We start from the raw sequence: 16225 nt of genomic DNA on the forward strand, positions 1-16225 counted from the left end.
TGAGTCGCTGAATCGGGAGGAGAATGCATTAAAAAAAAAAACAGCTCTTCATGGACCTTGAAACATAAACAAACCTTCCCTAAACTCTTCTCACAAAGCATGTCATTGATTTTATCTACCTGTTAGCAATGCTTGCAGGGGTTAGAACACCTGAAGTCAGTAATTAATAAGTAAGTTTAGAAGAAGACCCCGGAATGTAGCTCCGTGTTTAATACTCAACATTAGGAGCGCAGTGGAAGGCTGGGAATAAGCGGATCTGCGATTCGGAGCAGGGAGGAGGGGTGTGAGAGCGCAGACAGGCCTCAGCATCGGAAAAGTGAAGGAATGTTAAATTAGGCATTCCAAACAGCCTCTTAATCCAGGCGCTGACTGAAACGCGGCAGTTTTTCCCTCCTGCTCGAGCTGAAGGAACGGGAAGGGTCAGCGAGGTCACGTCTGTGTACGCAGGGTTCACGTGTGGGTGTCTCCCCCTCTTTAAAAGTCACCAAATCGCTTTTGATCTCGTATTTATGGGGTTTTTAACTGGTCGTAATTGGACGTTGGTTCTAAATGCCGAACTGGAATTCTGAACGGTTGTCCTCGTCTGGCCTCGGAGCGTCTGGGTAACGGGTTCGCGCCACTAGTGGGGGTGAAGGAAGAGATTACGAAGTGTAAGGCAGCGGAAACGCGGCTATTCAGCTCCTCCGCTGTTATCAGTTCCATCAGCGGTGAAGCCAGACAGATGATTGTTAGACTGAATAAGTGTAACGGGGCATTAAATGTGTGTCTGTGAGCCTGGTGAGGGAGGATTCACATCGAGCATCGTTATTAGATCGATGGATTTTATTTTAGGAGTGAATCCGACCAAATCTTGTGACACAGTAAACGGACACTCGCCCGTCACGCCGTGGGAACGAATCCCGAAAATCATACAGACGCGGGTCAGGGGCTTCAGGTATTGTTCACGTCAGACATCAGCCTGAGAAAGGAAATGTTATGAACAGCCAGAAACTGCTGATTTCCTGGAAGTTTCACACACGAGTCTACAGTTCACACTGAATAATAATTTGTCGGTAGCATTTTTATCGGAAACGTTAACGACAGAAGTTAGTGGTTAGTGGTTGGACTTGGGTTCACCAAATCTGGGCATAAACATGCCTCTGTCGTGCAGGCATCAAATTCTGTATTTGTTTATATTTACACAATATAATTTGATTGATGCCAGACGGGAAATTCTTGGGAATTCTGGGGAAACTGTACCCACCACGACCCTGATTTAGGATAAAGCGATGATTAAAAAAGAAAGTTGATTATTAAACACATTGGAACTCTTATTTTTTTGTACATTTGCCAAATAAATAAATAAATAAAGATTTAAGAGAATCAGCCAATCACAGACTTTGTTTTTTATTACATCTTCTAAAATGTCTTATCAGCTTAATAGTGTAACTGGGTGGCACGGTGGCTGGGTGGGTAGCACTGTCACCTGGGTGGAGCGGTCCAGGTCCTTTTTGTTTTGCATGTTCTCCTCGTTTGGGAGGTCCAGTTTCCTCCAACAGTACAAAGATGTGCGGTGAGGTGAACTAGAGATACAAAATGATCCTGTCCTGTCATGAGTGTTAAAATCCTAATAAATAAGTAATGGTCTAACACTATAGGTGGTGCATTGCCAGAAAAATGTGGACAGCAGTAAACACAGCATCCATTGAGAGATATTGTTGGATGTAATGTGTTGGTGGAGATAATTCTGTCTTTCGGCTGCCTCGTCGGTGTATAACATTGCATAATGTTCCAGTATATTCCTACTAATTTGTTCAATTTTATCTTTGGTTTTTTGAGGTGTTGCTTAATAAATATATAAATAAAATACTTTCCTTCTTTTTTTCTTTCCCTCTAGGTACGACTATAAAGAAATGCTGCACAATTCTACGTTCTGCCTGGTGCCTAGAGGACGCCGCCTCGGCTCCTTCCGCTTCCTCGAGGCTCTGCAGGTAGAATTTCTTCGTCATTTCAGTTCAAGAACTCTGTCGTTATCGCTGTATTGAATTAATTACGATAATGGTACAATAAAAAAAATTCTATTACAGTTTAAAGAAACCGTTTGTACCAGAAAATGACTCTTATTAATAGTAGTGACTGAAGCGAATGAAGCTCTCCTGCTCTCGCTGACACCCGACTTTGCTCTTCGTTATTTGCATTAATTAATTTCCTCTGCACACATTCACCCCGGTGATGTTAAATTGCAGGTATAAATTTTGAATTCATTAGCGAAGCCTCTTCCTCCCCTGAGCATGTCTTGTCTGCTGTGCTGTTCTGACCTTTGCACTTTGGCACTACTTGCTATTCACTAATCAGTCCCTCCAGGATCCTGCTGCCTTCATGGGGGTTTGTTATGCTCTGAAATGCGAATTCACAGCACTAGTTATTACTTCTTTTTGCTATTTTATTGATGCATTTTTACCACTTTTTAGCCAATTTATCAAAGCCATATGGTGGAGACCCTAAACGAGTTCGAGGAGGGTATATCTGGCCGACACATGCTTCCTCAGACGCATGTGCAGTCCACCCAATCACACCACAAACGTTGAAATTGCACCAAATTTGCTTTTATGTGCCAACTATACAGTTTAAAAGCTCAATCTGATATTATAATAAAGTGAGACGTGGAGCTCATTAATGCTAATATAAACAGCCTGCAGACGAAATCAAAACAGAGTGTAAATCTTTATTAATCTTACGCTTAATCTTACCAAAGAAGAAACAACACAAACAGTCAGTGGAAAACTCATTTCTGCAGTAAACGGTGCTAATTTGGTTATACTCAGTTAATTTGTGCCGGATACACAACACGCCCGCTGGTTCGTGGTCTCCTCGGACACACTGGATTGGCCACTAGTGCTACCAGGCCTCACCTGACCAGATAAAACCTGCCACCCCGGGTTAGGAAAGCTTTTTAGGGGGGCACGGTGGCTCAGTGGGTAGCACTGTTACCTCACAGCAAGAAGGTCCTGGGTTTGATTGCTAGTTGGAGCGGTCCAGATCCTTTCTGTGTGGAGTTTGCATGTTCTCCCCGTGTCTGTGTGGGTTTCCTCCGGAAGCTCCGGTTTCCTCCCACAGTCCAAAGTCTTAAGTTAAACTTGAACTGATGAATCTTGTGTAAGCAGGAACTACCTGTCCTGTCATGAATGTAACCAAAGTGTGTAAAACATGACGTTAAAATCCTAATAAATAAAGAAATAAATAGTAAAGCTTTTACTCAGCTTTAGCGCCAGTGTAGTTGTACACGTCAGCATTTTAAAGCGTGTTGGCAGCGCTACCTCTGTGCCGGTTAATGCCGATGAAGGGATTAGCCCGAGGGTTGCAGGATGATATTGCAGCCAATCATACTTTGGCTTTCAGCTTAACAGATTTGCAGCAGGACACACAACAGTCTGAAAACAGTCTGTGGGTCCATCACTAAACACAATAATGTATTAACTGCATATAAATTAATGATTGTAAATAGGGCCCTACTAAATTATATAGATTTCACTGATTTTTAAAGTGCCACATTTCACTGCAGTCAGACAGACAGACAGACAGACAGACAGACAGACACACACTTTATTGATCCCGGACACTTTTAAATTGAATGATATACACCGATCAGCCATAACATTAAAACCACCTCCTTGTTTCTACACTCACTGTCCATGTTATCAGCTCCACTTAACATATAGAAGCACTTTGTAGTTCTACAATTACTGACTGTAGTCCATCTGTTTCTCTACATGCTTTTTTAGCCTGTTTTCACCCTGTTCTTCAATGGTCAGGACCCCCACAGGACCACCACAGAGCAGGTATTATTTAGGTGGTGGATCATTCCCAGCATTGCAGTGACACTGACATGGTGGTGGTGTGTTAGTGTGTGTTGTGCCGGTATGAGTGGATCAGACACAGCAGCGCTGCTGGAGTTTATAAATACCGTGTCCACTCACTGGCCACTCTATTAGACACTCCTACCTAGTTGGTCCACCTTGTAGATGTAAAGTCAGAGACGATCGCTCATCTATTGCTGCTGTTTGAGTCGCTCATCTTCTAGTCCTTCATCAGTGGACACAGGACCCTGCCCACGGGGCGCTGTTGGCTAAATATATTTGGTTGGTGGACGATTCTCAGTCCAGCAGTGATAGTGAGGTGAGTGCAGTGCTGAGAATGATCCACCACCTAAATAATACCTGCTCTGTGGGGGTCCTGTGGGGGTCCTGACCATTGAAGAACAGCATGAAAGGGGGTTAACAAAGCATGTAGAGAAACAGATGGACTACAGTCAGTAATTGTAGAACTACAAAGTGCTTCTATATGGTAAGTGGAGCTGATAAAATGGACAGTGAGTGTAGAAACAAGGAGGTGGTCATAATGTTATGCCTGATCGGTGTATATGTTTACGTATTGAGTGCATTTTTGTTTCTTTGTGGATTCCATAATCCATAATCTGCTCCTGATAGTTCATCTAAGTACAGTTTGTTTCTTACGCGCAGGGCACACAGTAACACCCCGGACGGGGCACCAGTCCATCGCAGGGCAGGCACACACACACACACACACACACACACACCCATTCACCTATAGGGCAATTCAGTGTCTCCAATTAACCTGACTTCATGTTTTTGGACTGTGGGAGGAAACCGGAGCTCCCGAAGGAAACCCACAGACACGGGGAGAACATGCAAACCTCGGGAACGAACCCAGGACCTTCTTGCTGTGAGGCGACAGGGCTACCCACCAACGCACGGTGCCAGTCTGTACATTAATTCTTTTTGTAAACGTTATAACTCCATTCCTTGCATCTCGGTGCCAACATGTGATTAAAGGTTTTATTTTTATGTAAGATTAAAACCCAGGTGTTCTTTATGCCACACTGTGCACAGACACTGTGCATGCTTTCTCGTTATTTACGATCTGACTGTAGTGGCACAGATTTTACAGCTGCTGCTGCTGCTGCTGCATGGTGCACTGTTACTCCAGCCCGTAGCTGCCGGCTAGAGCGCGAACAGAAATCTGATCTCCTGCAGACTTTTCTGCTTCTCAGTTGTTGATCTGTGTTAGAGCTCTGCTCTTCTGGGCTCTGAGTGAGAAGTGTCGCCAAAAAACCTAAAACCTTCATTACAATAGCATGGAACGTGTTTATTTGTCATATATACTGTACATCTACACATGTACAGCGGAATTGGTTTGGAAGCTGGGGTCAGAGTGCAGGGTCTGCTGTTGCATGGCGCCCCTGGAGCTGAGAGGGTTAAGGGCCTTGCTCAAGGGCCCAACAGTGGCTGCATGGCAGAGCTGGGATTCAAACTCTCAGCTTTTCAATTGACAGCCCCAAGCTCTACCCACTAGGCTCCCACTGTTTTATGTTGGTTATAATGTGGTTGATTGTAGCCAGTGTTGCTGTGTATTACTGAAGTGTGTGGGCCAGCTGTAGCCTAGTGGTTAAGGTACTGGACCAGTGATCAGAGGGTCGCTGGTTCAAGCGCCACCACTGCCAGGTTGCTGCTGTTGGGCCCTTGAGCAAGGCCCTTAACTCTCAATTGCTCAGACTATATACTGTAACTTTAATGTAAGTCGCTTTGGATAAAGGCGTGTGCTAAATGCTGTAAATGTAAATGTGTGTGTGTGTGTGTGTGTGTGCAGGCTGCCTGTATTCCCGTGGTGCTCAGTAACGGATGGGAGCTTCCCTTCTCAGAGGTCATAAACTGGAACACGGCTACCGTCATCGGAGACGAGAGACTTCTTCTACAGGTAAAGACCGAAGTTCCAATCTTTTGGGGGCTGTTCAGCTCTGCTATCAGCCGGTTGGGGCGCCTACACAGACACACGGTTGGCTGTGTGTCTGTAAGGGGAGGGACAATGGCTGAAACAGGGTTCCTCATCGCTGGTGTACTGCAGAGAAGTACACTGTAACGCGATATTGATCTCTGTGAGGCCACGCCCCTGGCAGGTGAAAAGAAGTGATCTGTGTCCATGGCAGCAACGAGAGGGATGAGCTCAGAAGGCCATGACTAGCAATCGAAAATATATTTTGACTTTTAACTTTGTGGCAACAGTTTGGGGAAGAACCTATCCGGTCTCTGTCCTGCACCAAGCATGAGGTCCATAAAGACGTTCTGTTCTGGGTCTGGTGTGAAGGCACGCCACTAACCTACACTAAAAAGTCCTGATCTCAACTCTACTAAACACCTTTGGGACGAATTGGAACTCTGAATGTAAGGCTGTGTCTTGTTCGGAAACCTAGTGAGCTGCCTTGCTGCCTACCTGATGAGCTGCCTCAGTAGAGAGGATTCTAATAAGACATCTTCTTATAAGGCAGATTATTTAGACGCTCTACTTAGACAGAGATTACGTCACCACAGTTTTAGCTTACCAAGCTAACACAGTTAGCCTCAGGCCATTCAAACCAAAGGGCAGAGGTGGCACAACTCGCTACCACACCTCGCTACCACACCAGCAGTTAAACTGTCCCTGACGAGCCTGAATTTCCAATAAACAACACTCGTATAATTACACCTTTATACAAATTAAACATAAATGATCATTTATTTACATTTGAAAGGAACTCCGTTGGTTGCTCCACACTCGTCAGCCATTTGAGAGAAGTTGTGCCACACTGAATGCTGGGATTGCCTTCAGCGCTGAGGAAACGTCGGACGCTCCCTCGTCATTCGGTCAGATCATCACTCAGAATTAAGGCGCCTCAGTTGGAGCATTTTGAGGGATCTAAGAATTTAGACACGCCCTCTTCTCGGGAGTGCAGGATGATGTAAATACGTTTGTGTAGAGAGATCACAAGGTTTTCAGACAGATCTCATTGTGTCCTTTAATGCTGAGACTCTATCTTGTGTCTCTGTACTGGTGGACTAGCACATTGGACGTCTTAGCCATCCAGTTATGTATGCGAAATGTTTTTATTTTGTGCTGTTCAACCCTCTATAAATCTAACTGGGTCTTTTTTTTCTTCGTTAGATGCTGATTTAACGTTCGTCTTTTGTAATTAATGCAGTTTGCTCTTTAAACGAAGCGTGTCTGGTTGTTTTTCTTCCCTCACAGATCCCCACCACCATCCGCTCCATTAATCAGGATAAGATCCTGTCCCTCCGGCAGCAGACTCAGTTCCTCTGGGAGGCCTATTTTTCCTCGGTGGAGAAGATCGCGCTCACTACACTGGAGGTACCGTAACCCTTACTCGGATTTAATGGACGAACATCCTTCACTGCGTTTAAGAGATGTCCTCATTAAATTTTAACGCTCCTCGTCCTGTAGAGGCCCGGCGCCGGCCTCCGCGGGGCCGTGATGTTACAGAACCGCGGCTCCTCGGCTCTCCCTGTAGACCGAACCCGAGACTGTCCGCAGACATGCTATACTACAGATCGTTCGGTCCTGTCTGGCTGATTAATCGCACCGCCGAGCTATTCTGGAAGCAGAAGTCTTGGCTCTAGTTTCTTTAGCATTTGCTCTGAGGAAATTTCCCAGAGGCCCGGGGGGTAAATAGACACCCAGGCCTGGTCGTACCGTGGAATTGTATAGCAGAGTGACGGAGCAGGTGTCCGTGTAAACTAACTCGAGCGTTTTGGACACATCCGTTGCTCACCGCATGCAGCCATGCAGACTCCATACACAAACGCCTGCAAACTACTGAGGAGCTCAGTGCCTGTCAGTGTGCTGCTCTCAAGGAGCAACAACAGCTCAGCTTTAAATAACAAACAAGGCCTAATATCAGCCCAGGAGCTGTTACTGTAAAGCACGACGTCAGCATTGGACGCTCTAATCCACCTAGTTCATCATTCTAACTGTAGTAAAGTACTGAATTTCTGCAGGTACGTCATCCAGGGACTGAATTATGAGTCGAAAATTCTGAGTAGTTTTATTCTTGTCTTGTTCTTGTCTCGTACACCAGTAACATTCCACTGTATTCTATTCACTGTTATCTATTCTATTCTGTTATATTCTATTTTATGTTCTATTCTATTCTATTCTGTGCTTTTCTATTCTATTCTGTTCTGTTCTATTCTCTTCCTTTGTGTTCTGTTATGTTCTAGTCTATTCTGTTATATTGTGTTCTGTTCTATTCTGCTATTCTGTGCTTTTCTATACTATTCTATTGTATTCTAGTCTGTTCTGTTCCATTGTATTCTGTTCTCTTTTGTTCTATTGTATTCTTCTGTATTCTGTTCTATTCTGTTCTGTTCTATTGTATTCTATTCTCTTTTATTCTGTTCGTGTCAGTTTTGTTCTATTATTTTCTATTCTTCTGTATTCTCTTCTGTTCTGTTCTATTCTTTTTATTCTATTCTATTCTATTCTGTTCTATTCTTTTCTATTCTTCTGTTTTCTGTTCTGTTCTATTTTATTCTGTTTTTTTCTGTTCTATTCTAATCTATTCTGTTTTATTTTATTCTGTTCTATTCTATTCTGCTGTATTATGTTTGGTTCTATTGTATTCTATTATATTGTATTCTGTTCTATTATGTTCTATTTTGTTCTATTTTGTTCTATTCTGTTCTATTCTATTGTTTTCTGTTCTATCATATTCTGTTCTATTCTATTCAACTGTTTTCTGTTCTATTCTATTGTATTCTGTTCTATTCTGTTTTACTCTTTTACCGCCTGTTCTGGTGAAATGAATGTCATATTGCGTGTATTGCTGGTATTGTGTGTGTTGTCGGGCCATCAGGTGGGTCGCAATTCTGATTTTGGTTCTGTTTTGTTCAGATCATCCATGACCGGGTGTTGCAGCACATGAGGCGCAGCAGCGTGATGTGGAACAACCTGCCCGGGGGTCTCTTCACCCTGCCACAATACTCCTCCTACCTCGGCCAGTTCCCTTTCTACTACGCCCCACTCGGTGAGTCATTCTGTACAAGACGGCTGTATTTAATGCTAGTAACTGATGTTTTTTCATGAGTTTATTGTGGAGGGTGCTCGGGTAAAACACGTGGCCCACCGATGCTGAGATTTTGAGTTCTCGAGTTTCAGACTTCAGCTCAGTCGGTTTGTAGGGGGAGGGACGATGGCTGTACGGTTCCTCGCTGTTCAGTTACAACCTCTGCTGACCGGCCGGGGTGCCAACACGAGGGTCGAGTGTGTTGCTTTCTGCATGCAATACCCTTCTAGATCAGGGGTGAGGGGAGGAGGCGGCAGTAACTGAAGAAAGATAAGCTCCACTTGGCCGCAACTAGATGAAAACGGGGAAGAAAATGGGCACAAATTCCCACAGACACACTCCAATACTTTGTAAAAAGCCTTTCCTGAACAGGGAAGCCTGTCACATTTGCAAAAAGCATTTGACTCTGCAATAATGCCCATTGTTTTGAAATGGGATGTCCAGCAGGCTCACGGTCAGGTGTCCACTTACATTTTACCACCTAGTGTACATCAATGAAGGCTGGCGTTGCGTATAATGAGTCTTTTATGTAGTTACTAACTTTCCTCAAAGGTGCAGCAGAACTTATAATTAATTATTTCGAGTTTTATAGTGTTTTATAGCCTCGTCTCTGTATCCGGTGCCTGATCACCTCAGTGAATAATTTTCAAATAAAATAGTTCAGTAAGCTCATAATTCCACGATAACAGGACGCGTCCGAGCCGAAGTTTTCCCAATCCTCCTCTTAACCGGTCGAATGAGTCACAGTCTGGACTTTTATTGTTGTAAAAGGAAATCATAAACTCGTGCGTCACACTTTTGTCGTCTGTAACTGTTCAGATTCTCAAAGGATGTGAAAAATCCTGGGATGAGAATTTGATCTGAACGTGTGAACGTGTCTGTCCGCAGGTATCAAACCACAGCAGAGGTTTACGGCGGTCATCCATGCCGTAACACCGCTGGTCTCCCAGTCTCAGCCCATCCTCAAGCTGATAGTGGCCGTGTCCAAATCACAGTACTGTGCTCAGGTACGGTTATGGCGTTTAGCAGCCGATTTTATCCAGAGCTTGTTGCTTATGCATTTAACTGTTGAACTCCTGTGTTTGTCAGGTTGTCGTCCTGTGGAACTGTGATAAACCTCTACCTGCGATACATCACTGGCCTGCAACATCTCAGCCTGTCATAGTGATAGAGGGTGAGAGTAAGGTAAGAATAACACCCGAATAACTCATACTTTACTTAGTATTTTTATCTAGTAACAATATGCTATGGATATACCTAGAACCCTACTAAATTCATGTGAAAATGTGCTTAATTACACTGATTTTTAAAGAAAATTGCCACATTTCTTCGCAGTCATTAAGTTACACTCATAAATTGAATGATGGAATAAATAGAAGCTACAACACACAGCACAGCTACCTTAATAGTTAACCTAGAACATCCAGCAACGGTCGAGGCTTCATGTTCTGTCTCGAATATGACCCCCTCCCTCTGCGTCCACAGAATTGGTTGTTAGTTTGCCAAATTCAGTTACCCAAGTCATGTTTTTAGCTGATTCACTTCAACATCTTGGACATTTTGATTAAGCGATTGCTAACTGAATTGCTGTAGGATTGCTAGGACGCCTCATAGTGCAAATTAACCAGTAAACGTGAGGCAAATGAAAAACGTTAAATCGCTAAACACAAACTTTCAATTTTGAATTTCACAGCAAATTGCATATTACACAGGAAATGGCTCATTTCACGGTCAATAGCGCGATTTTCACAGCCATGAATCGGGTAGGGCCTTACATATATACCGACCAGGCATAACATTATGTGAATAACACTGATTATATCTTCATCACGGCACCTGTTAGTAGGTGGGATATATTAGGCAGCAGGTGAACATTTTATCCTCAAAGTTGATGTTTGAAGCAGGAAAAATGGGCGAGCGTGAGGATCTGATCGTGTTGAGCCAAATTGTGATGGCTAGAGGACTGGGTCAGAGCATCTCCAAAACTGCAGCTCTTGTGGGGTGTTCCCGGTCTGCAGTGGTCCAAGGAAGGAACAGTGGTAAACCGGTGACAGGGTCATGGGCGGCCAAGGCTCATTGGTGCACGTGGGGAGTGAAGGCTGGCCCGTGTGGTCCGATCCAACAGACGAGCTACTGTAGCTCAAACTGCTGAAGAAGTTCATGCTGGTTCTGATAGAAAGGTGTCCGAATACACAGTGCAGCACAGTTTGTGTTGCGTATGCGGCAGCAAAACGAGGACCAACACAATATTAGGAAGGTGGTCATAATGTTTTGCCTTGGTATAGGTATACTATAGGAAATATCCTATATCCTCAGTTTAAAATCTCAGAATGACTTGCTGTTGTGGCTGCAGCCAAAATAAAACATGAAATATAATAATGCAGTAAATGTGAGTGTGTGGTGTGTGTGTGTTTGTGTTTGCTTGTGATGGACTGGCGACCTGTCTGGCGTGTTTTCTGCACTTCATCCAATGAATCAGACTCACCACAACCTTGACCAGGTTAACACAAGGGTAAAACAGACAGTAAATGAATAAATAAATAATGCATAAAGATTATTGTAGCAGCATTAATGCAAATACTGCAGCTGTTGTGGTAAAGCAGATGATCCTGCAGCTGATCCTGATCTGGTATTAAAGCGTTTATTGTAAATATTGTCTAAACTGTGAACCTTTTAACCCTAAATGTTATTGTTAAATATAGAAGGTTTTGAAATGCCTGTGGTTAGGGTTTGGTAAAGTGCAGACCCGCAGTCCTGGCCGCGGTATGAGATCGTAGGATAACGTTTTGCTGATGTCTCCAGGTGATGAGCAGTCGCTTCCTGCCCTACAGTAGCATCGTAACAGACGCCGTGCTGAGCCTGGACGAGGACACGGTGCTTTCCACTACTGAGGTGGGTGGCTCCCAGTCACGGCCCTTCACCGCCCCGCCGATAAGACTTTATCCGACGTTCCTCCAGTGTGATAAGAGTTGTTCCGTAGCGAGGTCAGGTCAGATCGGAGCTCGCTGATATTTATTTTATCTTCTTTCTAGGTGGATTTTGCTTTTACTGTCTGGCAAAGTTTTCCCGAGAGGATCGTGGGGTATCCGGCTCGGAGCCATTTCTGGGAAGTCAATAAGGAGCGGTGGGGTTACACCTCAAAGTGGACCAATGACTATTCGATGGTGCTGACCGGAGCTGCTTTTTATCACAGGTACAAATTCCTGCATTATTTTAAATATATTTTACTGTGATTAAATGTGTGACTAAATATTTACAGAACAAATACACTGATGAGGCATAACATTATGACCACCTTCCTAATATAGTGTTGGTCCCCCCATATGCAATTAACTGTGCTGCTCTGTGTATTCTGACGCCTTTCTATCAGAACCAGCATGAACGTCTTCAGCAGTCTGAGCTACAGTAGCTCGTCTGTTGGATCGGACCACACGTGCATCGATGAGCATTGGCCGCCCATGACCCTGTCGCCGGTTTACCACTGTTCCTTCCTTGGACCACTTTTGATGGATACTGACCACTGCAGACCGGGACACACCCCACAAGAGCTGCAGTTTTGGAGATGCTCTGACCCAGTCGTCTAGCCATCACAATCTGGTCCTCGTCAAACTCGCTCAGATCCTCACGCTCGCCCTGCCACGCCTTTCCTGCTTCTAACATCAACTTTGAGGATAAAATGTTCACTTGCTGCGTGATATATCCCCCCCACTAACAGGTGCCGTGATGAAGAGATAATCAGTGTTATTCACTTCACCTCTCAGTGGTCATAATGTTATGCCTGCTCTGTGTATTTTTTTATTTGTTGATTTACAGTACAGTCAGTTTATCCATGGTATCATTTAATTGCTCACCCATATTCAAACTCGCTCACTTTTATTTATTTATTCATTCATTTATTATTCATTTAAGCTCCTTATTTTACATTTATTTATTCCTTCACACCCACACTTTCTTATTCATTCTTTATTCATTCAGACTAATTTATTTTAACTTATTCATTAATGCTATTAACCCTGTTCATTTATTCATTCAAACTAAGAATGGGAGCGATTTAAAGCAGCCAATGTTCCTACTGGAATGTATTTGGTTAGTGGGCTGAAAATGCGATACCTTCAGGAACTATGGACGATCAACGATCAAACCAGTTTCCCTCGAGCCGTACAGCACTAACACTGCCTCTGAGCCGCTGTTCTCTCCTGGATTGACAGTGTGACTGATAGAAAGCTCTGCTGGGTGAAGCTTAAACCCTCCTGTGTGTGTTTTACTTTCTCCTCCACAGATACTATCACTATTTGTACACACATTACCTGCCGGCCAGCCTGAAGAGTTTGGTGGACCAGCTATCAAACTGTGAAGATATTCTCATGAACTTCCTGGTGTCTGCTGTCACCAAGATGCCGCCCATCAAAGTCACGCAGAAGAAGCAGTACAAGGAGACCATGATGGGACAGGTACTACATTAACTCTTTATGTTGAGAAAATGTATATTCAGCTACTTGTTTGTTACATAATACACATAGGGTGGCTCGGTGGGTACTACTGCTGCCTCCCAGCAAGAAGGTCCTGGGTTCGATTCCCAGGTGGAGTAACCTGGGTCCTATCTAATTTGAAAGTCATAAATCAACATAATTATATATAAGCATAGACAAAGCGTAATAAACTAAACCAGTGGCATCCCTGGAGTTGAGAGTTGTACTACTATGTGGACTGTTATTTATACTATTTATACTACTATGTGGACTGTTGTGTGTATCATTGAGTGTATCACCAAAGCAAATTCCTCGTATGTGTAACATACCTGGCGAAATAAAGTGATTCTGATTCTTCTTCTGAGAGAGTTAAGGGCCTCGCTCAGGGGTCCAACAGTGGCTGCATGGCAGAGCTGGGACTATATATATAGTATTTCTAGATTTCAAATGTCAAAATGCTCCGCGGAGGAACAGTAACTCTAATTTCTATATGGGGGTGGCACTGTGGCTTGGTGGGTAGCACTAACACCTCACTGCAAGAAGGTACTGGGTTTGATTTCCAGTTGAAGCGGTCCGGGTCCTTTCTGTGTGGAGTTTGCATGTTCTCCCCGTGTCTGTGTGGGTTTCCTCTGGGAGCTCCGGTTTCCTCCCACAGTACAAACACGTGCAAGTGAGATGAACTGGAGATACAAAATTATCCATGATTGTGTTTAACATTAAAGACTCGAACTGATGAATCTTGTGTAGTGAGTAACTACCTGTTCTGTCATGTATGTAACCAAAGTGTAAAACATGACGTTAAAATCCTAATAAATAAATAAATGAATGTACACCAACTAGGCATAACATTATGAGCACTGACAGGTGAAGTGAATAACACTGACTATCTCTTCATCACGGCACCTGTTAGTGGAGGGGATATATTAGGCAGCAGGTGAACATTTTATCCTCAAAGTTGATGTTAGAAGCAGGAAAAATGGACGAGCGTGAGGATCTGAGCGAGTTTGACGAGGGTCAAATTGTGACGGCTAGACGACTGGGTCAGAGCATCTCCAAAACTGCAGCTCTTGTGGGGTGTTCCCGGTCTGCAGTGGTCGGTATCTATCAAAAGTGGTCCAAGGAAGGAACAGTGGTAAACCAGCGACAGGGTCATGGTCGGCCAAGGCTCATTGATGGACGTGGAGAGCAAAGGCTGGCACGTTAATGCTGGTTCTGATAGAAAGGTGTCAGAATACACAGAGCATCACAGTCGCAGGGCTGTTTTGGCAGCAAATGGGAGACCAACACAATATTAGTAAGGTGGTCATAATGTTATGCCCGATCAGTGTATATGTGAAATAGGTAAAACGTTGCATTAATTTCATTACAGATGAAGCAAACACGTTTTTTTCAGCAGACATTTATAAAGCAGTAACATAGAAAACCTTAATGCATGCGTCTGGTGTAGGTATTATACAAAAGAATAAATGGAAATAAATGTGAAGTATGAATAGTTTAATTAAATCCTCCATGCTTAAGTGGTGTTCAGTAAATAAACACTTACATTTTTCAGTTCTTGTGCTCTATGCGGTAAAAACATACACAAGACATTTTGTATTGAAGTGCTTTTCTTTACCAAGGTGACTTTGCTGACTGTCTGACTCTTCCCTTTCTCCTTGCCTTTCCCAGCAGACGTCTCGAGCCTCGCGCTGGGCAGACCCGGACCACTTTGCCCAGCGGCAGACTTGCATGAACAAATTTGCCAGCTGGTTTGGCACCATGCCCCTGGTCCATTCCCAGATGAGACTGGACCCCGTTTTGTTCAAGGACCAGGTGTCTATACTGCGCAAAAAATACAAAGATATCGAGAGACTTTAACCGCACTGAGCCCCCTTTCCTACTGAAACGGAGAGGGGCGACGGAACGATGGGGCCTCATCTTACCCTCTGTGGGGGGAACCGGCATCGGCGTGCGTGGGTGGACCGAGCGTGTGCTCTGTCAGCCTAGCGAATTCCGGCTGTCCTCAGTTATACGACATATCGTTGAAGGACAGGATACATTGTGCTTGAATGACCCAAACGTGCACATAATTTATTTTACACTAATGCAGGGGTGATTTATTTCCTTCCTCCCTTTTGTTGGCGGTCGGATTTGCTTGGCGTGACGGTCATCGTCCACCCACCACGTCCCGCAGGCCCTGGGCTCCAACAGGGAGCCACAAACTTACAATCACGCACAGTCGAAGATGAAAACGATCCAGACGGAATTCAAAGGGGATTCAAAGACACGGGCCAAAACTTTACTTTGTAGAAACGTATGATGGGAAAGACTCTACAGAGCTCGTTTGGACCTGGTTGCCCCTACTTGAAGCCAGAGACGGATACGTTCTGTCGAGGGACGTCCTACAACGCTGCAGTGCCTAACAAAATGAAAATGATTGTGGTGCGTCTTTAAATCCGAAAGGAAACGGTTGAATGCAAAATCGTATCGATCATGCTGCTTATGTTTCGGTCAATCGGTTATAAACAATATTCCAGTATTTCTGTCCATATTCATTTTACCTTCAGTTTTATTGTTTCCATACATCATCGGTTAGTTTTTGGTGCATATAAACAGCAGATTAAGAGAATCTGGTCTTAAATAAGCTTATAAAGGGATCCAATAAAGCATTAACATAAACCTGCTTTTGTTTACATTACTAAGAAAACAATTTTTTTAACTAAACCCCCAATGGCGTTGCAGTACTACATGAGAGTCAGTATTAAAATAAATGTTTTTTTTAATCATCAAATTACTCTAAGCTCAGCCCAGCTCAGCAGAAATGCCAATTTCATAGTTGCACAGCTTTGTCTTGTCAGTGTATCTAACATTTATTGTTTTTATG

At 43.8% G+C, this 16225-nt stretch overlaps 1 protein-coding gene across 2 annotated transcripts in view; it reads left to right on the forward strand.

Moving 5' to 3' along the window:
- ext1a (exostosin glycosyltransferase 1a) overlaps positions 1 to 16020 on the forward strand; it is a 46549-nt gene extending 30529 nt beyond the window's left edge. Inside the window, exons 2-11 of one of the 2 annotated variants that reach the window (XM_062985260.1) lie at positions 1877 to 1970; positions 5647 to 5754; positions 7060 to 7179; positions 8722 to 8854; positions 9782 to 9900; positions 9983 to 10078; positions 11696 to 11785; positions 11926 to 12086; positions 13173 to 13344; positions 15031 to 16020. In XM_062985260.1, the coding sequence (XP_062841330.1) occupies positions 1877 to 1970; positions 5647 to 5754; positions 7060 to 7179; positions 8722 to 8854; positions 9782 to 9900; positions 9983 to 10078; positions 11696 to 11785; positions 11926 to 12086; positions 13173 to 13344; positions 15031 to 15219 (1282 nt within the window). In that variant the 3' untranslated portion in view covers positions 15220 to 16020. The remainder of the gene's footprint in view (positions 1 to 1876; positions 1971 to 5646; positions 5755 to 7059; positions 7180 to 8721; positions 8855 to 9781; positions 9901 to 9982; positions 10079 to 11695; positions 11786 to 11925; positions 12087 to 13172; positions 13345 to 15030) is intronic. The other variant, XM_062985261.1, reaches the window with a different exon arrangement.
- The last annotated feature ends 205 nt before the right edge of the window (positions 16021 to 16225 follow it).

The sequence above is a fragment of the Trichomycterus rosablanca genome, chromosome 23 (assembly GCF_030014385.1).
Source record: "Trichomycterus rosablanca isolate fTriRos1 chromosome 23, fTriRos1.hap1, whole genome shotgun sequence".
NCBI classification, from domain to species: Eukaryota; Metazoa; Chordata; class Actinopteri; order Siluriformes; family Trichomycteridae; genus Trichomycterus; species Trichomycterus rosablanca.